At 35.2% G+C, this 25,293-nt stretch overlaps 1 protein-coding gene across 4 annotated transcripts in view; it reads right to left on the reverse strand.

The window, feature by feature from the left end:
* Positions 1 to 25,293, reverse strand: part of LRBA (LPS responsive beige-like anchor protein) — a 793,918-nt gene that overhangs the window by 665,455 nt on the left and 103,170 nt on the right. For 3 of the 4 annotated variants that reach the window (XM_032148169.2, XM_032148179.2, XM_032148174.2), the window contains exons 10-17: positions 21,365 to 21,562; positions 21,041 to 21,174; positions 18,978 to 19,086; positions 18,519 to 18,671; positions 12,565 to 12,733; positions 9,978 to 10,057; positions 8,635 to 8,697; positions 5,369 to 5,466 (exon numbers count right to left, since the gene is read on the reverse strand). In XM_032148169.2, coding sequence (XP_032004060.1) covers positions 5,369 to 5,466; positions 8,635 to 8,697; positions 9,978 to 10,057; positions 12,565 to 12,733; positions 18,519 to 18,671; positions 18,978 to 19,086; positions 21,041 to 21,174; positions 21,365 to 21,562 — 1,004 coding nt within the window. Of the gene's footprint in view, positions 1 to 5,368; positions 5,467 to 8,634; positions 8,698 to 9,977; positions 10,058 to 12,564; positions 12,734 to 18,518; positions 18,672 to 18,977; positions 19,087 to 21,040; positions 21,175 to 21,364; positions 21,563 to 25,293 lie in introns of those variants that run through there. The other variant, XM_058436811.1, reaches the window with a different exon arrangement.

Here is a 25,293-nt window from a genome sequence, read left to right on the forward strand (position 1 = left end):
AGACCCCAATTCTAAAAAACAAAAACCTAAAGAAAATGTCTTGAAAGCAAGTGCAGAAATCTAGCACACTATATTTAACAAACAAAGATTTCAATAACCACAGATTTCTCATTAGAAACCATGGATACCAGCCAACAGAAGAAAAACACAGGAAAGAAAGGAAAGGAAAAAGGCAAGGAAAAAAATGATTACAAACAGAATTCTACATACAACAAAAATATCCTTGGAGAGTGAAGGCCAAATAAATATATTTTCAGAAGAAATAATTAAAAATTGTTTCTGTCAAAACTGCTCAAGTTCTTGTTCAGCAGAAGTTCTTCTAAAGGAAGTTCTTCAAGAACAAAGGAAGAGCAAAAGAAATTGTAAATACCTGGAAAAAAGTAGAAACTTTTTTCTCTCTTAAATTCTTTAAGCTATATATAACTAGTGAAAGTAAAACTTTAAGCTATATATAACTAGTGAAAGTAAAACTTATTAACTGTCTGGAGGCGCTTATGTATATGCAGACATAATAAGGACAATTGTGGCAGTTAAAGGGATCTGAGCAGTTCCAAGGGTTCTATACTTTATTTGAAGAGGTAAAATATTAACACTAGGTAGACTGTGAAATTACATACACTGGCATCTCTACAGCAACCACCAAAAAAGTTACACAAAGAGATAAACTCGAAATTCAAAATATAAATTTTGAGAATATTTTTAAAATTCAAATAAAAACAACATAGAAAAAGAGAAACAAGGAATATATTATACTGGGATAAACAGAAAAGAAATAAAATGGTAGATGAAAATAATTACAATATCAATAATTACATTAAACATAAATGGTCTAAACATACTGGAAAAAACCTGACTTTGTCAGACTGGATTAAAATAAATAAAACCTATAACTATTCTGTGTGTATTAGCCAGGTTTTTCCAGAGAAACAGAACCAAGAGGATGTGCAGATAGAGAGAGAGACAGAGATTGATTTCAAGAAGTTTATTCATGCAATTATGGAGGCTTGGTATGTCTCAACTCAGAAGAGTAGACCAGCAAGCTGAAGATGTAGGAAAGAACTATATTCTCAGTACAAAGGCAGTCAGCCAGCCTAATTTCCTTCATCCCTGGGGCAGGTCAGACTTTGTTTTATTAAGGCCTTCAACTGATTAGATGAGGTCCACACATATTACAGTGGATAATCTGTTTTACTCAAAGTCCACCAATTTAACCTATTTATGCCTAGTGTTCCATTATTGGAACACTAAGCTTGTGGGAGTTACTTATATCCTACTGCTCAAGGTCATTGCCAAGGTCTGATTTTCCACAAAAAAAATTTGCAACCTCTGGCATAAATGGGTTAAATGTTAATCTCATCAAAACACACTTGCGGGCCAGGTACAGCGGCTCCTGCCTGTAATCCCCTCACTTTGGGAGGCCAAAGTGGGCAGATCATGAGGTCAGGTGATCGAGACCATCCTGGCCAACAAAAATTAGCTGGGAACCAGGCCACACAGCAGGCGGTGAGCACCAGGCCAGCAAGCATTACTGCCTGAGCTCTGCCTCCTCTCATATCAGCTGTGGCATTACATTCTCATAGGAGTAGAACCGTATTGTAAACTGTGCATAAGAGGTATCTAGGTTACATGTTCCCTATGAGAATCAAATGATAAATATAATGCACATGAATCATCCTGAAACTACCCCCCAGCCCAGTTTATGGAAAAACTGGCTTCCACAAAACCAGTCCCTGGTGCCAAAAAGGCTGGGGACCTCTGTTTTAGAATTTATGGGCCATATCATCTCTGTTACAACTCTTTGACTCTGTTGTTATAACAGGAAAGTAACCATAGGCAATATTTAAAAGAATGAGAGTGGCTGTGGTTATAGCAGGAAAGTAACCATAGACAATATTTAAAAGAATGAGAGTGACAGGGCCACAACAAAATTTTATTTATAAAGACAAACCATTATAGAAGAGTCAGCAAAAGAAAGCAATAAAAATAAAATAGAAAAAAAAAATGAATATGATCAAGAGCAATAATGGAAGGGCAGCCATAAACAGGAAGAAGACCTTATCTACTACTACTGTACTAGAAGTAAGCAAACAAGAATGTGCTCTAAAATACACCTTTGGGGAAAAAAGATGGAAGTTGAAATAATTCCCTCCTAATAGCTCTAATAAAGTAGATGAGGTTGTCACTGCGGACAGTTAGGAAGAGTTGCAAAAATTTAGAATTGTATCTGAAGGAATAAATAAAAGAAATGTTTAACAATGATAAAAGCGTACATCATGAATTTATAACAGTTTCAACATACAACACCGAAGGACATTTCCCCACAAGCCAAGGTTTAGCTTAGAGTGTGCCTACCTAGACTAATCTAGGATCAGAATTCTCAAAAGCAAATCTAACAGGACAAGAGCAGACAGGAGTTTTTGTTAGAAACCACTTCCAGCAAATAGCCAGGCTAAGAAGGAAGTAAACAATGGCAGATGTAGTATGACACACTAGGATAAGAAAAAGCAAGATCACAGGACAGAAGGTAACTATGAGGCTGAAGAGCATTGGAAAGGGCGATATTAGAAAAACAGGAGATAGATGGTTTTGATAAAAGAGTAAGATTGGAATTTAAAATTTATGATGCGGAAACATGCCAGTGATAAAAAGGTCTAGGTTTTTAAAATAGGAATGGATAAATTACAAAGAATGGCAGTAAGGGTAGCAAAGTTAAGGAATTAAAAAATTATAAAATGTGAATGTTAAGATGAGTTAGTCAGCCGGGCGCGGTGGCTCACGCTTGTAATCCCAGCACTTTGGGAGGCCGAGGCGGGTGGATCACGAGGTCAGGAGATCCAGACCACGGTGAAACCCCGTCTCTACTAAAAATACAAAAAATTAGCCGGGCGTGGTGGCGGGCGCCTGCAGTCCCAGCTACTCGGAGAGGCTGAGGCAGGAGAATGGCGTGAACCCGAGGCGGAGCTTGCAGTGAGCCGAGATTGTGCCACTGCACTCCAGCCTGGGCGACAGAGTGAGACTCCGTCTCCAAAAAAAAAAGATGAGTTAGTCACAAGGACAATAAAGTTACTCACATGTAGTGAAACTGAGATAAGGCTGTGAACCAAAAATTCACACACTAAGACTAAAAGTATAAAGTATAGACTTTCCTTGCCCAGACTTTCAATAGAATAATTCTTTTTACTAGTTTTTAAATGTCTACGATACTATCTTGCAATTTTTTTTTTTAAAGTAGTAAAATCCTACACAGTAAATCACAAAATACACTAAAGCACATCCACACAAATACAGGTTATATCCACAGAAAATAAGGTTATAAAATTAGATACTCTGGCACCAAAAAGAAAAAAATCTGCCAAGCCTTTACATAAACCCTTAAATCTTTTTCTGAAATTCAGTTATTAGGAAATGTGTACAAAGAAACAAACAAGTATTTATAAGCCTTGTTTGTTTTGTGTTAATATGGGTATCATACGACCTATCCATTACATTCCTAAGTATGGTATCTACTCAAGATAAGTGAAAACATATGTCCATACAAATACTTGTACATGAATGTTCATAGCAAGCTTGTTCAAAGTAATAATTATTAGACAGTGGTGAGGGAAAATAAAGAGTACTTTGTTTGACAGCAAAACTATAAATAAATAACAAACTGTAAATTTACCTCTTACAATGCTTAACTTTATGTGTCAACTGGGCTAGGCCATGGTATCAAGATATTTGGTCAAATATTTTTCTAGATGTTTCTTTGAAGGTATTTTTTGGATGAGATTAACATTTAAATAAGCAGATTTTTTGTATGTGGACTTTATCCAGTTGAAAGCCTAAGAGAAAAAAGCCTAACTGCCTTGGAGAAAGAGAAAATTCAGTCAGCAGACTGTCTTTGGACTTGAACTGCAACATCAACCCTTCCCTGGGTCTCCAGTCAGCCTGCCTATCCTATGGATTTTAGATTTGCCAGCCTCCACAATTGTGTAAAACAATTGTTTAAAATAAATCTCTCTCACGCGTGTGTGCACGCACATGCACACACACATACACACTATTGGTTCTGTTTCCCTGGAGAACTCTGAAAACAAATCCCTTAAGTATAATAAATAAAGACACTTTTTATCTTATAGAGAATGAGCATTAAAAAATACCAAATAAAGAATCTGTAATAGAAGATCAATGTGCGTTTGAGCCTAGGAGTTCAAGACCAGCCTAGGCAACATGGTGAGACTTTGTCTCTACAAAAATTGTTAAAAATAAGCTGGGCATGGTGGCACACGCCTGTAGTCCCAGCTACTCAGGAGACTGAGGAAGGAGGATCCCTTGAGCCCAGGAGGTCAAGGCTGCAGTGACCCGTGATCATACCACTGCACTCCAGTCTGGGTGACAGAGTGAGACCTGTCTCAAAAACAAACAAACAAAATCCCTATGTGAATTTTTATAACTAGATAATTAAATTAGTTTCTGTAGCTGATGATTAAGCAAAACTAGTTGCTAAACTTTTGTTGCCCACTTTCTCATTAAACAAGATTTTAAACTTCCTTATATGTAAAATAGAGGTTCTTCTTGTTGATGACTATTATGGACCAAATGATTGCATACACCCAAAATTCTTATGTTGAAGCCCTATCATTAGTATTTGGAGAGGGAGCCTCTAAAGGAAGTAATTAAGGTTAAACGCGGTCGTAAGAGTGGGTCCCTAATCCAATAGGAGTAACGTCATTGTAAGAAGAGACACCAGAGAGCTCACTCATGCTGTCTTTCTCTCTCTGCTACATGAGAACACAGCAAGGAAGAAGATGTAGGCAACCCAAGAGGAGAGTCTTCACCAAACACCAACCCAACTGGCATCTTGATCTTGGACTTCTCACCTCCAGAACTGTGAGAAACAAATTTTTGTTGTGTAAGCCATCCAATCGATGGTATTTGATTATGGCAGCCTAAGCACACTAATACAATGTTGAGTCAGAAGTGGGAGGTGGAGGAAGTGACATTTTAAAGGAAGGATAGAGAGCTTGTCTTGGATTTCAATTGAACACTATTTTTAACGCTATTCTAGGACCTAAAGATAATTCTGCTAAAGAAGTCAACAATACAGTAGCTCTATAATAGCACTCACCATACAAAATACTGGAATCATTTATCTGTCTTCACAAATTAAATAGTAACAAATAGTAACACAGCCTCTATAATTAAAGATTCATTGAAAAAAATGCATGATTATAAATGGGTCTTAAATCTTAACTCATTTCATGCTATAAACTCATTTCATATGTAAGTTTAAATAATCCTTTTCATATTTAAGAAGCTTTCAAATATTTCCAAACTAATCCCTTATATGAAATAGATTAAAAACTCTTGATATATTAACTCTTACCGTAACCCATTCCTTTGGTCAAAAGCAGGAATCATAGAGTTCGGGTGTTCTGACATTAATGCAACAAGCAGCTGTAGGACATCCATTAGATTGTCATCCTATAATCATTTTAGAAATTTTTTTTTTAAATGAGGAAAAAACAACTTAGTTGAATACTGAATACTTCTGAAATAGAAATTTCAACATTAGAAATATAAGTAGACATGTGTGATATATACTTATTTTTAACAAATTATGTTCTTTAAATGTACACATTCACCTCTGTAACTCCAAATATACATAAAATAGCAAAACAATGTCTTTTTGTGTGTGGTGGGGGCAGAGTCTTGCTCTCTCACTCAGGCTGGAGCACAGTGGTGTGATCTCAGCTCACTGCAACCTCTGCCTCCCAGGTTGAAGCAATTCTTGTGCATAGCCTCCCTAGTAGCTAGGACTACAGGTGTGCACCACCACATCTGGCTAATTTTCGTATTTTTGGTAGAGACAAGGTTTCACCATGTTGGCCAAGCTGGTCTCGAACTCTTGGCCTTAAGTGATCTGCCTACCTCAGCATCCCAAAGTGCTAGGATTACAAGTTGAGCCACTGCACCTGACCTCAATACAATTTCTTTGTTTTTTTGTTTTTTTTGAGACAGAGTCTTGCTGTGTTGCCCAGGCTGGAGTGCAGTGGCACAATCTCGGCTCACTGCAAGCTCTGCCTCCCAGGTTCATGCCATTCTCCTGCCTCAACCTCCCAAGTAGCTGGGACTACAGGCGCCCGCCACCACGCCTGGCTAATTTTTTGTATTTTTAGTAGAGACGGGGTTTCACCGTGTTAGCCAGGATGGTCTCGATCTCCTGACTTCGTGATCCACCCGCCTTGGCTTCCAAAGTGCTGGGATTACAGGCATGAGCGAGCCACCACGCCCAGCCTCGAAACAATTTCTTCATCAAAGAAATAAAATACCTTTTATGTTATACTGAATCAAGATTTTGTAAAACATAATCTTTAGAAATAGTATATCCAACATGACTTTTTTTAAGGAAGGCTTATATCTCAAGAAATTGTGGGGAAGAGTTATTCTTTATTACAGAAAAATATATTAGAGCTTCTAAAATGCTACTAAATGTTGCAAATCTGGTGGTAGTGGTAGGGGTAAGATATTATGTATCATTTCTTAAACTTATCTGACCTGGAATATTTTATTCACTGTGACTCTCCAGAAACTAGTTCTAAAAAAACACTTTGTGGGAAAGGATAACTGGATCATTTTCATATACAGTATTATCTATTGTCCCTATAAAGATAAAGATAACCATAAATGTTTACTCTGTCAACATACCACTAATATGTGGTAGTATTTGATAACATTTACAGAATACCAGCACAAGAAGTGAGTTCTAGACCCCAAAAAAAACTTCATGAAAATCCTTCACTACCTTTGTTGCATATACCAATATGTATGCATATCATTAGAGCCAACTTGGACAATACTGACCCAAAAAGGAAAAGGCAAACAGCTAACAGAGTTTAGTTAACTTGGTTGCCCTGATTCTAGTTTTCCTTCACTGCTTTGGAATTTTTGCTGTGGAAGCTACTTGTATACCGAATTTTCATTAAGTTAAACAGATGATCTAGGGCTAGGACACTGAATCTTTCAAAGTGTTATTTAGAGGACCTGAAACTTTCCTAACAATAAGGAATCACTGTGACTTCCAGTTTATCTCATATAAAGTACTTTATTCAGTCCCTTAGGGTTAATAAAAACAAAATCACATATATAGATCACTATGAAATTCACCTGAAAACTTCAAATATTATATTTGGTCAGAAAAATCTAAAAATTAATAGAATTGCCTATTCAAGAGGAAAAAATATCATAATCATTAATGATTTTAAGTCAAATATTACTCAATCACAAAATTTAAGCCATTCTTTTATACCTGAATTAACAGAGATCCAATCATTATCCCTCATTTAAAAATTAAAGAAGGCACTACTTCATTCTAAAATATATTTATTAATTCACAAGGTATTAATTATAATAAAGGAGTATAAATTATCATTTAAAATGCTGTGATATATTATATTCCATCAATTCCTAAGTTTTTTTAATTATAGGTAAAAATCTAACTAAAAATAGATGATTTAGTTAGATTGCAACTGACATATATTGCATTTTCCTGGTGCTAAAAAATAAAAACAGATATTTCAACCTATTTAATTTTTTTTTTTTAATTACACTTTAAGTTTTAAGGTACATGTACACAACGTGCAGGTTTGTTACATATGTATACATGTGCCGTGTTGGTGTGCTGCACCCATCAACTCGGCCATTTAACATTAGGTGTATCTCCTAATGCTATCCCTCCCTCCTCTCCCCACCCCACAACAGGCCCCAGAGTGTGATGTTCCCCTTCCTGTGTCCATGTGTTCTCATTGTTCAATTCCCACCTATGAGTGAGAACATGTGGTGTTTGGTTTTTTGTCTTTGCGATAGTTTGCTGGAATGATGGTTTTCAGCTTCATCCATGTCCCTAAAAAGGACATGAACTCATCATTTTTTATGGCTGCATAGTATTCCATGGTGTATATGTGCCATATTTTCTTAATACAGTCTATCATTGTTGGACATTTGGGTTGGTTCCAAGTCTTTGCTATTGTGAATAGTGCCGCAATAAACATACGTGTGCATGTGTTTTATGGTAGCATGATTTATAATCCTTTGGGTATATACCCAGTAATGGGATGGCTGGGTCAAATGGTATTTCTAGTTCTAGATCCCTGAGGAATCGCCACACCGACTTCCACAATGGTTGAACTAGTTTATAGTCCCACCAGCAGTGTAAAAGTGTTCCTATTTCTCCACATCCTCTCCAGCACCTATTTAATTTTCAACCTCCTTTTCAAACACATAATTTTAAATACCATTATAAATGAGTTGTTTAATACCTAATCATTTTTAGTCATTTTCGTAATCTATTTTTTCATTTGTTACACTGGTTTCTGGAAATACACTGAAAGTATGCTTTGGTATACTTTATTATTAATTCAATGAAATCTAATGTTAGTACTTTTTAAAGCCTTTCATGATGATTCTGAAGATTCATCTTATGGTAATAAAGAATATTTAAATAAAGATTGCTAGGGCTTAGTTCCTAAGTAGACACATTTACTCCCCATTACAGTTACATAATTACTGAAGATTTCTTTAAATTTTTACTTTTAAAAAAGTCTAATGTAGCTTCAAAAATTAAAATTTCAAAATATAAAATTCATATATTACCTCATGCATAGTCAGTAGGTAATTAAGAATGGCCTGTAATTCATCTTCCTTTACTCCAGAATCCTTCAAAAACATAATACAGGTATCTTACATTTACATGTAAAAAAATGTTTAAAGAGAAATTATACACATAGATTTGTCAAGTTGATCAGCTACTATAAATATAAAAATATAATGTAATAGAGAATCTAAATTTAAAACAAAAATTTGGGGAAGCACTAAAGACATCAGTACTCCAGAACATGTAGAGGTCAATCAACATCAGCTTCCTGTTTTCAACACCTTATATAATATGATAGCCTACTTACTAAAGCTACATAATCCTGAAGTCAGCAAAAATAATAAGTAATGATAACTTAAAAACTAATATCCACACCTACTACTCCTCTAAATACAGAAACATCTTTTCGACTGAAATTAAATGTGGAGAATACAATGAACAGTTTCTGAAATTATCAAGTTAAAATGTCAAGTACCTAAAAATTAAATAGTAATCTCACTCAGGAAAACAAAAACACACTGCGCTTTTAAATATGAGCTCATTATGAAAATTTTCAACTTACTCTATCAGTATATTAATCACTAAAAAAGCTGCAGTCTAAAAAAAAAAACACACCACAAGAAGAAAAGAAATTGGAAAACAAAAAACAGTATGCATCGGGAATGAGCAACAAAACAAAGACAATTCAAAGGATACTTTTTTTAACACATGGAAATAAGGTATCTGAATCTGAAAGGTATACTAAAAGTTAGGTTCACTTGCCATAATCTTATGTGACAACTAATAAAGCATTATAAAATCATATAGGAAAATACTGAAAAAACATTGGTAACAATTGCATTTATATATTGCTATCTTATAAAACCAAAATGCCTTTTTTAGAATATTAAATTTTACTTTACCTATAACAGAATGAAAAGGGACAAAATGTGACCACTTCTAAAGGCCCATACACCTACCTGTACATTTATACAGAAATACTATTTCTCAAAATCTGAATATCAGTTACAAGGAGCCTGCTAAAAATGAAACCTCCTTCAGGAGTATAGTGCCAAATACTAACAGAAACATAGTAAATATTTGCTGAATGAGTGAACACACTTGAGCTACTAAAGAAATTTATATAACATAAAATACAACTACCAATCCCTAATTCTACAACAATTTACATCCATATAGGCTCCAAAAAAAAACCAAAACAAACATGGAAACATCTTTCAAAGTATTTTCCAATGTGTAACCATAGTAACCAAGCAAAGAATAAAAAAACCAAGATTGTATTTCATGTGAAATTATAACCTTCAATACACAGTATGCTATGGAATAAGCAATGTGAACTCACCTTCATCACTAATTGCTTAATGAACATCAACAAGAATGCTCGTAGAGAAAGTATTTCTTTTTGATTAGGTCGCGGTCCATCTTTTAAAAAAATATACACATACACATTTAGTATTTAAAGGACCTCAAAGCTGTCAAAGTATAAAATTCTCATTCCCAAGAGCTTTTCCATTTGTTTGTAAGAAACATAAAGGTAGGTCTCCTACAGAATGACCTTTTATGCCTCTAGAAAGACAAGTGTTTAATCTTACACACACTGTATACACGATATTTCAAACATACAAACAGGTTATGTTGAAACTACAATGAAGAAGTTTGTACTTTGAATAGGTCAAAGAATGCCCAAAACATAAAAATGAGGTAACAAATAAAATTTGTATTCAATAATAATACACTTATTTTAAGACTCTGAGAGTATTGGTAAGGTAACAGAAGTTTACAAAGAAAAAAAACAAAGGAAAATCTAAACTTTCAACATTATTATTATATGTGAATTCAGTATGACAAAATTTTTCTACTGTCATCATTATGTAAGCTAATACAAAAATCTCAAAAAGAATGCCTCACCACACGATATCATTCATGAAGAAGGGAAACATTATGTTGACTGCCTCTGACATCTCCTTTTCTGCCTAGAAAAGTCCTTGGTCACACATGGCTCACATTAAATCAATTTTCATGTCTCAAACATATAATTTCCAAGTAGAAAGCTTTTGAAACCAAATACTCATTGTTCTAAGATCCTAAGTTAGGGACTTGTTTTCTCATATATTTTGTAATTTTTCCCCCACTAATCACTATTTACAGATAGTTCTTAGACCACCAAAGCATAGGACCACCACGACCTTGAACAGATCAATGAAAATAGGAAGAAAATTGTTTAAAATTTGTTCCATATGATTCCTAGACAAAAAATAATAATAATAATAAGACTAGAGTTACAACAGGATCACAAAATTTGTCCAGCTCTCTCATTTGAAGAATGAGACTTTCCCAGGGTCACTAATCTGTTATAAAAGGCAGGCGAGAATACAAAACTAGCACCTAGGACAGTACATGATAAACCTACAGCACCATGAAATAGTCATGAGAAAATTCTAACCCGGTTCTAGATGTACCACAACCTTGCCAGCTTAAAAAGTTCATAGCTTGCTAAATTATAGATACCAGATTCTCTGAGGCTAAACCAAGCTTATTTTGAAAGTGATATAAAAAGTAGTATGCAAATGTGAAAATCTTTGTAAATCACTAAACAACCGAAGCCTCTTACTGCAATCAGAATGTATGTTATTGACTCTCCAGCATCTATTTCCTAATTTCAAGCAACAGCTCTTAATTTTTACCAAGTGACTGAAGTCATCTTCACTTTCAGACAATGTCTTTCAAGGTAGGGGATGCCTCCATTTCTAAGCAATCAGAGCAACTACCACCACAGAAATGGGCACATGATACAATCAAAGCCAATGAGCAACAGAGACTAAAAGAGACTTTCACTGGAAATACTTTATATAGGCAGATGCTCTTACACTAGATTTAAGTTGTTATGGATGTGAAAGTGGACTGGCTGCTTGCTACTACAAAGAGCGAATATGTGAAAACAGCCAACACAGAAGAACTGGTAAATGCAGTGAGACAAATTCAGTCCTACGGTCATACTCAGAATACCAGTATCAAGTTGTATCTGGAACTGCCAGTTTATATGAGCTGATTACCTCCCTTTTTGATGAAAGCCAGTTCCAAGGAGACTGCTATACTTACAACCAAAAGAGCCACTTTTGATCCCTTATATGAACTGCTGGACATGATGAATGAATATTACCCTTTCAGCAAGTTAGTCCTCATTATGTAAGAAAATAATTACTAGGCCGGGTGCGGTGGCTCACGCTTGTAATCCCAGCACTTTGGGAGGCCGAGGCAGGCAGATCACGAGGTCAGGAGATCAAGACCATGGTGAAACCCCGTCTCTACTAAAAATACAAAAAAAATTAGCCGGGCGTGGTGGCGGGCGCCTGTAGTCCCAGCTACTCGGAGAGGCTGAGGCAGGAGAATTGCTTGAACCCGGGAGGCGGAGCTTGCAGTGAGCCGAGATTGCGCCACTGCACTCCAGCCTGGGCCACAGAGTGAGACTCCGTCTCAAAAAAAAAATAATAATAATTACTAACATTTTGTAATTTCATTATATCTTTAAGAGAAGCAGATAACTCCTACTTCTGTAAGAAACCACCATATTCCCAAAACACCATTTTCAAAGAATCTCATTGTGACAATCCATCTCAGCATCAACTACTAAAAACTAATTAAGAATTTCTTGGCATTTTCAGTGCCTTACAACAACCATCCTAGTCATATTAGCTCCCCAAACAACTCACACCAGCACAAGTAGTATTCTTCCACACAAGTAGCAAGTTATTAAACTCTAGAAACCACAATTTAGGACAAACTATTAACATTATCAATGAGATTAAAATAAAATTTTGCCATAATGGAATATAGAAAAACTGCCCAAATATATGATAGTACTGGTTAAAAGAAAAATTGAATCCTGATTTGCATTTGTGTAAAATAATACACAGACAGAAATTATATACCTAATCCTTTTGGGGTGATACCACTTCGATCCTGAGGATTCACTGCCCAGTAGTAGTACTTCAGCGTGTGCATGATGAGAAGCACTGTTCCAACTCTCCGAATGGTGTTATATATGTTGACTGTACCAATGAATTCCGTGGACAGATAAGTATAGAGCATCAGTTGAACCTACAAAATAAAAATGAAGAACTTAGAGAACCCCACCAGCATTTTATCTGTTTCCAGTAACACTTTCAGGCTGTTTTATTTTCCCCATGCTTCTTCCAAAAAGTAAGATGCTGAGCCCGATAATAATATCCATGTTAGATAACACATATTCATTGACACACAAGCACATGCACACATACTCCTTATAAAACCACACCAGGTAATTTCTTCTTTTACAGCAGCATTATCAAATATGGAAACTTTTTGCTGCATTATTCTATGAAAATAACTTTGTGATTCCTATTTAGCAACCAGCAATTATTCCTAAGCATGTGTAACTTCTTTATAATAGACTTATGCTATCTATGCATAGTTGTTTGAAAAAGCTAGAATTTCTTTCAAATACAACATTTACAGAAAATCAGGAGCTGAAATGACTCAAAAGAAAAAGTACTAGTAACTCAAAAGGAAAAAATAAATAGAACAAAACTAAAAGAAAGAAAACCACAGAAAAACATATAGAGCTTACCCTGAAGAATATTAGAAAAACAGAATTCTGTTACGGTAGCTCATTACAAGAAACATTCCAATCTAGCATTTTAATCATAACATTATAATCTCTCAACATGTATATCATGTCCCCCAGTTAGGAAAGGATTCTACTAATCTCACTGATAAGTAAATAGTCTAAAAAATATAAGAAGTTATATATGTTTATATTAACTTCAAAATATCTCCTCTTCACATGTAAGAGAAAGAAATAATACAAGTGCTACCCCACCACTGCACATTTCATCTTAACAAAAAATTGGCCCACCCCGGTGGTTCACGCCTGTAATTTCAGCACGTTAGGAGGCTGAGGCGGGCAGATCACTTGAGGTCAGGAGTTTAAAACCAGCCTGGCCAACATCGTGAAACTTCGTCTCTACCAAAAAATACAAAAATTAGCCAGGCGTGGTGGTGCACACCTGTAGTCCCAGGTACTCAGGAGACTGAGGCAAGAGAATCGCTTGAACCCAGAAGTAGAGACTGCAGTAAGCCGAGATAGCGCCACTGCACTCCAGCCTGGGCAACAGAGTGAGACCCTGCCTCAGAAAAAAGAAATTTTTTTTTTTCAGTGAAATTATGGGTCTGAAACTCATCAAGTATACTCCATTACTTAGAGCAGCAAAAATAACGACTGCTTTTGCTCTACTCTCACGTTGAAATCAAGAATTTTTCATTTTATTGCTAGAGGGTATATTTTATAAGCTGAACAACTGTAAGTATAGGATATATATTCTTCCCTTGAACATAGACCAAACTACTGATCATTTATAATTGAACATTTATGTTACCTTCCTGGACAATGAGGGCATTTTCCTTTTCAAACCTGCAAGGTACCTCAATGTCACCTAGGGATTTCTTTAGAGAGCAAAAAGTAGGTACCCATCTTCCAGGTGCCCTACAAATAAACAATCAAGGCTAAATGAATTAAAGTGTCAATGAATAAATCTAACATGGTAAAAAGTGGCAGGTTCTGAACCACTTAAAAGCAGGGCTTGGAAGATCATTGTAATTCACAAAACCATATATGTATCTATATACATACATATACATTGTGATCTACTGATTTGCTGCAAAATGTTATTTTGATGTAGCTACTGCTGTTGAAATTGATAGGCCCAATCCACTTGTCATTGAGATAATATCACATGGCTCAAATTCTTAACCATGTTATTTCAGTCCCTTAGCAAATATTTACATCTAACTACATGCATAACACTGTATTATGGAAATACAATGGCACGTGTGCTGTCCCTAAGTAGCTGAAACACAGTTGAAAAGATAAAAAAAATACACTTATATTTAAGCAAAACAAATCAAAGATAATAAATATGCCTACCAAAACATGAAAAAAGTCGTGAAGCAATATGTAATTGAGTGACATAGAGTTATGAAATATTATTCAGAGGACAGATAAATTATTATAGGATAAACTGAAATAGTAAAGAAAAGCTTCACTAATAAAGTAGGCATTAAGATAGGCTTTGAAGATGAGTAGTAGAATAGACAGACAGAATACAAGAGGAAATTTCAAGCAAGAAAAATGATGGTTGAAATAAAGGTTTCCCTAGAGTTAGAACAACAGTTCTCAATCTTGACTGCACATTAAAATAACTGGAAAACTTTTCTTTTTTTTTTTAATACTGATGCCTGAGTCCCATCCCAGTGAGGCAGGAGAATAGGGTCTGCAGGCAGCGAACCTAAGGACTTCCTAGAACTAAATCAAATGGAAACACTACAGCTATGACAGGAAATATCCTCTCCATTTACATAGGGCATACACCGAGTAAATGACTTTGTAACTTTACTGCATCCTCTTCATTTACATAAGGCATACACCAAGCAACCAATGGAAACCTCTAGAGGTAATTTAAATCCCAGAAAATTCTGTAACGGGGCTCTTGAGCCCCTATGCTCAGGCCTGCTCCCACACTGTGGAGTGTACTTTCATTTTCAATAAATTTCTGCTTTTCTTCATTCTTCCTTGCTTTGTGCATTTTATCCAATTCTTTGTTCAAGACACCAAGAACCTGGACGCCCTCCACCGATAACACCAGATTGATGAAATCAGAATCTGCAGAGGAAGTGGTGGGATTCTATTTTTGTTTGTTTTTAAAAACCTACCCCAACTGATTCTATCAGCAGTCAAGACTGAGAACGACCACTGTAGGGAAACCCTTTGGTACCTCCCTATCCACTGAGGATATTTCCATTTTTAAGCTAGAAAATCTAGAAATAAGAATTGACGGCCCGGCGCGGTGGCTCACGCTTGTAATCCCAGCACTTTGGGAGGCCGAGGCGGGCAGATCACGAGGTCAGGAGATCGAGACCACGGTGAAACCCCGTCTCTACTAAAAATACAAAAAAAAAAAAAATTAGCCGGGCGTGGTGGCGGGCACCTGTAGTCCCAGCTACTCGGAGAGGCTGAGGCAGGAGAATGGCGTGAACCCAGGAGGTGGAGCTTGCAGTGAGCCGAGATGGCGCCACTGCACTCCAGCCTGGGTGACAGAGCAAGACTCCATCTCAAAGACATAAAATCCTTGGGGATCTACTGTAACGGAACATTAATTCTGGGAAAAAGAGACATATTAAGAAAGCCGGAAGTTCGAGACCAGCCTAAACAACAAAGCAAGACCCTAGTCTCTATAAAAAAATTTAAAAAGTTAGCTGGGAATGGTGGCACACACCAGCAGTATCAGCTACTCAGGAGGCTGAGGCAGGAGGACTGATTGAGCTCAGGAGTTCAAGGTTGCACTGAGCCATGGCCATGAAAAGAACATGTTAGAATTCTGGCAGAATAGTGATAAGTTAGACAAAGAAATGGAAAACTGGAGAAAGTCAGTCTATTGAGAATGATACTGTGGTAAAAGAAAAATGAACAGAGGCCGGGTCTGACGGCTCACACCTGTGATCCCAGCACTCTGGGGGGCTGAGGCAGGTGGATCACTTGAGCCCAGGAGTTCGAGACCAGCCTGGGCAACATGGCAAAACATCATCTCTACAAAAAAATACAAAAATTAGCTGTGTGTGGCGGTACACAGCTTCAGTCCCAACTACTCAGGAGGCTGAGATGGGAGGATCACCTGAGCTGGGGAGGCGGAGGTTACAGTGAGCTGAAATCCTGCCTTAGTGACACAGTGAGACCCTGTGTCAAAAAAATAAGTAAACAGAATTTAGTAGCAACATATAGAGATGAATGAAAGACCTCAAGATTACTCATATGCTAATTATGAATAAACCTTCCCTCATTCACTCATTATGTACTCCAATAGCCACACAAATTGTGTGTTAACATCTGTCTTTCTCACTAAATCTAAATTCTGTGAGGGCAAGTATCAAGTCTATCTTGCTCATCACCATATCCACAGTGCCCACCATAAAGTAGTCACTCAACAAATATTTGTTGAGTAAACGAAGAACCATGGTAGACAAGAAAATTCATCTCTCCTGCTAGGTCATTAAAAAGATGGTCTCTGAGCAGATCTAAGATAAATGGAAATTATAAATCGCTGGTAGCTCCCTTTTCCAAAAGCAAAGCTTTTCACATCCACACATCCAGACCTTCAACTTTTAACCAGAGGGGGATTGACCATGAAGCTGATAAAGCTTAAACTTTATGACCACTGATCTATAAATGTTTCTTCCAAGACCCTAAACCTAATTTTGTATGCATTATATTGTATTATTATTCTTAAAAAATTTCCCACATGATAAACATTTGACCTTCAAGTCAAACAAAATTTGGATCTGCCCTTTTTTATGACTATCTTTACAATAAAATAAAAGCAGATAAAACCCCTTGTGGATACACAAAGCAGATGGCTAAAACAGGAGAAAATGCTAATATTATCAACTCAACTGCAAATTCTAAAAAGGAAATTGAGGAAAGTTACTAAAAAGTAGAAGATAAGAAATAGGGTATAATAATACTAGGAAACTAAGAAAATCATAAGATGAATTTTTTTTTATTCCCCTCCAACTAAGTATCTAAGAAGAGGCTTTCTGACCACATCAAAAGAGACACAAAGCCTTACAAATATGCTGATTAGTAAGACAAAAAAGTATCTAGTAAAAGATTTAAAAAGTAACTTGAAACAATCCTTAAAAAGAAGACTGAGGGTCATGGAAGAAAATGAGGTCAAATTTGACCTGGAGATAAAAAGCTACAACCTCCAGCTGCTTCTTTTGATTATTTCCAAATAGCAATCAGAGTCAGCAGCTGTTTTTCTCTTTAACATTTGAAAAGACCAGCTGAAAATAAGATATTAAGACTCTAGAAAAGCAAAAAAGTCTGCAGACTTTTTTCTGACAGCTAGAATAAGTAGGTGCTATTCCAACTTAAACAATGATACACACTGCAAGTAGGCCAAAAGGCAGAAGGGGAGAGAGGAAAACTGGGCTTGAAATAAACACAACTTCTAACAAAAATTGTAGATAAGATGGATACAATTATGCAATTTAATAAAATGTTCTGTTTCAAGTTATGCTTAATACTGCCACTACTGAATTTTTAGGACAATGTATTACAACACTAGGATTTATTAAAGATTTTGTTCATACACCTTATCACAAATTCATTTACATTCACATAGAACTAATTGGTTTGTTGCTACAAAACTGAAAAAAAATTTGTACAAATGTTTTTATAACTTGAATTAATGTGAAACTAAAATGATTACATGAGACTAGTATATCATGCCTTCAAGGAAAAAGTGACATTTCAGTGGTACCTGTAAGAATGAAACTCAGTAGTTCATCATGTTGGAAGGCAAAAGTGTGAAGTAAAAAAGAGAGAGAGCAGGAGCAGGGTGAGTTCTTAAGAAACAGAAAAAAAAGAAAAAATATATATGGATATTTACAATGGAACAAAGCTACAGTTACTAGGAAACATTAATAATTACATTAAAACTGTCTAATTTGATTTATATTTAGTAAATGAAGTCTCTCCCAAATAAAACTTTCATTTAATTTCAGAAAATAAAGACTATACCTGTATCTTTTAAAATAATATTGTTTACAAAGAATATATTCTTTGTATGTATGTATATATTCTTTGTATATATTCATACACACACACACACACACACACACTTTGCAATTTTTCCTGAAGAGTAAAAAAGGATGCTCAGTCAAAAAAAGCAATCCGCTGAAGTCTTGTATAATAGTACATAAAAAAAGAAATTCCTCTTAATTATCACTCTTCTCAAGCACAAAAACAGCAAAGATAGTAAAACACTATCAATATATAGATATATATTACCTTGGCTGGGGTATGAATCCATATGGCAGGATTAAGAAGAACGTGATCACACAATTGCTTGAGCAGGGGCATCCCATTCTGCAGATTACTCAGATATTTTGAAAATGCAAGGCAAAGTTCAAGTACTGCTCTGCTGACATGAGATTTGGAAGACTGCAAAAAAAGTAGTTCAAATGTTACTACAAATTCAAGTCAAAGTAAGTGAATTACAGGCTATCCCTACCATGAAAAAAACTGGCCCACAAATTATGCTCAAAGTTAAAGATGCCACGAAACTCACTATCACATTTGTTTGATAGAGGAATGGAGGCAAGGTAAAACAACGAAATGTTATTTTAGTTTAGGTAATTTTCTGTAAGCAAGGAGACATTCTTGCAGACAGAATTCCTTAGCCACTTAGAGAACAAATGTATGGCCTGTCAATTAAGAATCAAAAACATAAAATATTTCATACTTTACCTTTTCAAGGCTATATCCTATTACCAAGAAGCCCTTACAGGCAAGCATCTGCTCCTGCATAGCAATTGAGTTCTTCAACAATTCCATGATAAAGGCCAGCAAGGTTGAACTAGAATTTTTTAAAAAGGCGATGATTAAAAAAAAATTCTATTTTTTTTTAATTAGGTTAGATAGATGTAACCCTTCCATTCACCTTAATAAAAAGTTCTCCATTTCAAAGAAATTGAAGCTCCACTAAAACTGCTCCCAACATTACATCAGAACTAGATTTTTAATGTAGGATTAGGAGTTACTCAAATATTTATTTCATATACTTTATCTCAAACACATTGATAGGTGAATTACTTAGAAACAATGACAAATGTGCATGATATAGAGAAAAATGAGCAACTTCCAAAAACAACCAATAACAAATACTTATTAAAAATATACTAAGGCCTTAAAGAATAGATATAACTTAGATAAGCAAGTATGTTCAACTTTGAAGCATTAGGGGCCAAAAGGTGAGAAAAGACAGTGGAACCAACAGAGTAAGGTGTAAATCCTCAAAATATGTTAGGGCTCCAGACTTGCCTAGTCTGAATGGAGCAGAGGGCACATGAAGAGAAAGATGAGAAAGTTAACTTGGAGGCAAACTTGAGCTCCTTGAACACTAATTTAAAAAGTTTGTTCATTATCCCAACAACAAAATTGTAATTCTCCAGTCAGTCTCGAACACTTTTAAAACTGAATAGGGGCTACAACCATGCTCTACTACCTACAATTTTTAAAGATCCCCGGAAGGGAAAGGAATAAGATCAGTTGTTACTGCCTTCTCAGAGAGAAGTCCCACAAAAAAAAAAAAAAAAAAAAGAGGGAGAGAGAGAGAGAAAGCATGACCGGCAGCCAATCTCCTCCTCCACATCAGTGCTTTCACTGCCAGCAATTTCAATAAAGGGGGGAGGGGAGAAGGGGGAGGGACAGGGAGAGGGGAGGGAGGGAGGGGAGAAGGGGGGGAGAGCAGAGGGAGGGAGGAAAGAAGTGGGGGAGGGGGGAAGGAAGGGAGGGGGAGGGGAGGGGGGGGAGGGAGGGGGCAGAGAGGGGAGGAAGGGGGAAGGGGAAGGGAAGGAAGGGAGGGAGGGAGGGAGGAAGGAAAACTGTAAGTAAGCCCTATTAGAACACGGCACAAAATAATTCTATAAAGTATTAATATGTCAGGGTAATTTAATTTTATACTTTTCAAAATATGAGTTGACAAATACTAGATTTCATAACTTTTTCTTTTAAAAAAAATTGTTGCCTGAAAATAATCAGGACAATTACCATTATTATACACATTGGTGGTAGACATCAAGTTACGTATAAAAGAAAAAATCAGAGAGAATTTCAAAATGAGAGAATGTAAAAGTATTTAAATTTCTCAAGTAACAAATGAAACAATAATTTCACTATATGCAGTTTCACTAGAATATATAGCCATGAGAAATTTAGACTCCTTTCCCACATTTTATGATTTACCGTAGAATTGATATCCCTTTGTCTTTTTTAGACTCAGGACTACAACACAAGAGACAAAAATGTGCTAAATGTACAATCTAATTTTTTTTAAAAAGATTAATTCACTTCAATGACACTATTTAAATTTTTAGCTTCCAATTACATAAATGCAATCAGTAATAAATAATTAAAATATGAAAAGTTAAGTTCCATTTACCAAATAATTTAAAATATTTCAGAAATTAAAAATTTCTTATTGCATTCTGAGTAATGGGTAGTAAAAAAAAATTTTTAATTTAGACAAAAAATGTATCTATTTTTGAGTAACCCATTATTGCCATTTATAATGTTATTCTACAACCAATTTACTGTGTTTCTTACAGTTTCCATATTTCCTACTGATAAATAAGAACTTAAGTTAATACTGACATAATTAATATAGACTTGTAATACAGTTTATATAGTTCACAAGTTTCTTTAAATTATTTTGATTCTACAACAAAACCTGAAAGGCAAAATATTGTATAGCTCAACAGTGACGAAAGTAACCCTCACAGCAAATTAAAGAAACAAATAAAGGCACTCACCATATAGTCAAATCAACCTCATCAGACAAATATTGCCTGTAATCCAACTGTGCAAAAAGTGGAAATAGTACTTGTACTCCTCCAATTGAATGCATTGCACTTTGGATGGAATGTGTTAAAACTGCCTTTACATCCTTGTAAGATTAAAAACACAGTAAAGAGTTCAATGATTTCTTTTCCAAAACATTAAAAATAAGGCACAACAATAAATGCAGAAACACTAAAAAGTGACATTCCATGTGTTTAACAGAAGCTACCAAATACATCTCAATAACACATCAAAAATTACCATTATAAATGTTCTTAAAAGATCACAGTTAGTACCTGGAGCATGAGTGCATGTGGCGAATGAACAAAAATTGAAGGGTTGTCCTTTGGAGATGATTCAAGACAAAGCTGGGCATCTGTAGCCCGTGGATTGTACGTGAATGCAATGGCACTAGAGAGTTTCCCATCGTACAATAAAAGTTTGTGATGCTCAGCAAGGAAAAGGTCGCTTTCTGCTTTGAATTTAAATGTACCCTAAGAATTAATTAAAAACAGTTAAATAGTATGCCACAAAAAGAGAATCTAAGTACAAATCAACACAGGTGTAAAATTTTAAGGAGACAGACCATTGATAATCTTTTAACAGTATTATATAAGAGGACCCCTCCTTGTTTACTTCTAAAATTGGCTGAATTTAAAGATACAATGGAAATCAAGTCAACTTGACATTAAAACCTTACCTTAAAAATGTAAAAGTGACCAATAGATCACATTTTATCTTTTTTTCTTTTATTCTTTTTTTAAAATTGTGGTCAAAAGCATATAATACACAACTTACCATCTTAAGTATTTTGAAGTGTATAATTGAGGAACATTAACTGTATTCATATTGTTAAACAGCAAATCTCCAGAACTTTCATATCTTGCAAAACTGAAACTCTGTAGCCATTTAACAACTCCCCATTTCCTGCTCCCCACCAGCCCCTGACTATTACAATTCTACTTTCTGTTTCTATGAGTTGGACTCTTAGATACCTCATATAAGTGGAATCATACAGTATTTGTCTTTTTGTGACCAAAGCATTTCATTTGGCACAACGTCTTCATAGTTCCTCCATGTTTTAGCTGATGACAGGATTTCCTTGTTTTTTAAGGTTGAATATGGTCCTGTGTGTTTATGTGTGTTGTCTGTCACATTTTCTTTATCCATTCATCTGCTACTGGACATCTGGGTTACTTCTATCTCTGGGTTATTGAAAATATTACTATGAACGTGAATGGGCAAATATCTCCTTGTGACCCTATTTTTTGTGTGCAAATACGTCTCTGTGATCCTCTTTTCAATTATTTTGTATATATCCCATAAGCGAGATTACTGGATCACATGGAAGTTCTATTTTTAATTTTTTGAGGAACCTCATATTGTTGTCCATAGCAGCTGCACCATTTTTCATTCTCCCCAACAGTGCACAAAGGTACCAATTTCTCCACATTCTCATCAACACTTGTTATTTTGTTTTCTTTTTTAAGTAGTCATCCTAAATGATGAGGCAATAGCTCGCTGTAGTTTAAATTAGCATTTTTCTAATGTCTAGTGATATTGAGCATCTTTTCGTATGTTCATTGGCTATTGTTATATCTTCTTTAAAGAAACGTCTACTCAACTCTTTTATGCATTTTTAATTGTTTTGTTATTGTTGTTGTTGTTGAGTTATAGGATTCATATATTCTGGATATTAACCCCTTATCAGATATATGATTGCTAAATATTTTCTCTCACTCTGTAGGTTACCTTTCCACTCTGCTGGATATTTCCTTTGATGCGCAGAACTTTATAACTTTGACATCATCTTATTTGTCTGTTTTTGCTTTGGTTGCCTGTACTTTTGGTATCACAATCAAGAAATCACTGCCAAATTCAATGTCGTAAAGCTTTTCCCTTATGTATTCTTTTAGGATTTTTATAGTTTTACATCTTACTTTTAGGTCTTTAATCCACTTTCAGCTCATTTTTATATATAATATATAATATGAATTAAGTATAAAACTTTTCTTTATTTTTCACATCTGGATATCCAGTTTTCTCATGTGTTGAACATATTGTCCTTTCCCCAGTATGTGGCCTTGCCTCACTTGTCAAAGATCATTTGACCATATATGCAAAAGTTTATTTCTGGACACTCTATTTAGTGTTCCCTTGGCCTATGTGTCTAAGCAAGTCTAACGTTGTTTTCATTATGTATTATAGCTTTGTAATAAATTTTGAAATCCAGAAGTGTAAAGCCTGCAACTTTGTTCCCCTTTTTAAATACTGTTTTGGCTACTGAGAATCCCTTGAGATTCCATATTAATTTTAGAATTGTGCTTCTATTTATGCAAAAAATGCCATTGGGATTTTGATAAGAACTGTACTGAATCTGTAGATTGCTTTAGGTAGTATGGATTTTTAGCATATTAAATTTTCCAAGGGATGTCTTTACATTTATTTCGGTCTCTTAAATTTTGTCAGCAACATTTTGTACTTTTCAGTGTACAACTCTTTTGCCTCCTTGGTGGAGTCAGGATACAGCTCTTTTGCCACCTTGGTTGAGTTTATTTCTAAGTATTTTATCCTCTTTGATGCTACTGTAAAAGAAATTGTTTGTGTAACTTCCAAACTGTTCATTATTACTTCATTATTACTAATAGAAACACAATTGATTTGTGTGTATTGATTTTGTGCCTTGGAACTCTGCAGAATTCATTTACTAGTCCTAACAGTTTTTGGTGAAATCTTTAGGGATTTTTAGATATAAGGTCATGCCATATGCAAACAGATAACTTTACCTCTTCCCCTCCAATTTAGATGCCTTTTATTTCTTTTTCTTGCCTAATTGCTCTAACTGGATTTCCAAATACTATGTTGAATAGAAATGGAAAGAATAAGCATCCTTGCTTTGTTCCTGATTTTAGAGGAAAAACTGTCAGTTTTTCACTGTTCGGTATGGTGTCAGTCATGGGCTTTTCATACATAGTATTTTATTATGTTGAGATAGTTTCCTTCTATTCATAGATTGTTGAGTGTTTTAGGTTTTTTTTAAATCAAGAAAGAGTGTTGAATTTTGTCAAATGCTTTTCTGTATCAGTTGATATATGATCATATGGATTTTGTAATTCACTGTTAATGTGGTACGTTGCATTGACTGATTTTCATGTTGAACCATCTTTGCATTCCAGAAATAAATCTTAATTTGACATTGTGTATAATTCTTTTAATGTGCTGTTAAATTCAAATTCTTAGTATTTTATTGAAGATTTTTCCATCAATATTCATCAGGGATATTGGTCTATAGTTTTCTTTCTTGTACTATCTTGATCTGGCTTTGGTATCAGGGTTAAAACTGGCCTCATAAAATCAGTTTGAAAATGTTCCCTACTCTTAAAATTTTTGTAAATTTGAGAACTGGTGTTAATTCTTCTTTAGATGACTGAGAGCATTCTCCAGTGATGCCATCTAGTCCCTGGCTTTCTTTGTTGAAAAGTTTTTTATTATTGATTCAATCTCCTTACTAGCTATAGGTCTTTTCAGATTTTTTAAATTTCTTCTTGATTCAGTCTCAGTAGGATGTATATTTCTAGAAAATTATCCATTTCTTCTAAATAATCCAATTTGTTGGCACATACTTTTCATAGCATTCTCTTATAATTCTTTCTATTTCTGTGGCATGTTATAATGCCTCCTCCTTAATTTCTGATTTTACTTATTTATGTACTCTTCTTTTTTCCTTAGCCTATGTAAGAATTTGTCAATTTTGTTGATGTTTAATTAAAAAAAAAAAAAACTGTTAGTTTCACTGATTTTTTTCTCACTGCTTTTCTATTTTCTATTCCAGGGGTCCCTAAGCAGGTATATGACCTGTTAGGAACAACAGCAAGAAGTGAGCGGTGGGCAAGCAAGCAAAGATTCATCTATATTTACAGCCACTCCCTATCACTCACATTACTGCCTGAGCTCCACCTCCTGTCAGATCAGATTTTTATAGAAGGGTGAATCCTATTGTGAACTGCACATGCAAGGGATCTAGATTGCGTGCTCCTTATGAGAATTTAATACCTGATAATCTGTCACTGTCTCCCATCACCCCCGGATGGAACCGTCTAGTTGCAGAAAACAAGCTCTGCTTTCTTTCCCACTGATTCTACATTATGGTGAGTAGTATAATTATTTCATTATATATTACAATGTAATAATAACAGAAATAAAGTGCACAATAAATGTAATGCAC

The sequence above is a fragment of the Hylobates moloch genome, unplaced genomic scaffold (genome assembly GCF_009828535.3).
Source record: "Hylobates moloch isolate HMO894 unplaced genomic scaffold, HMol_V3 SCAFFOLD_3, whole genome shotgun sequence".
NCBI lineage: Eukaryota > Metazoa > Chordata > Mammalia > Primates > Hylobatidae > Hylobates > Hylobates moloch.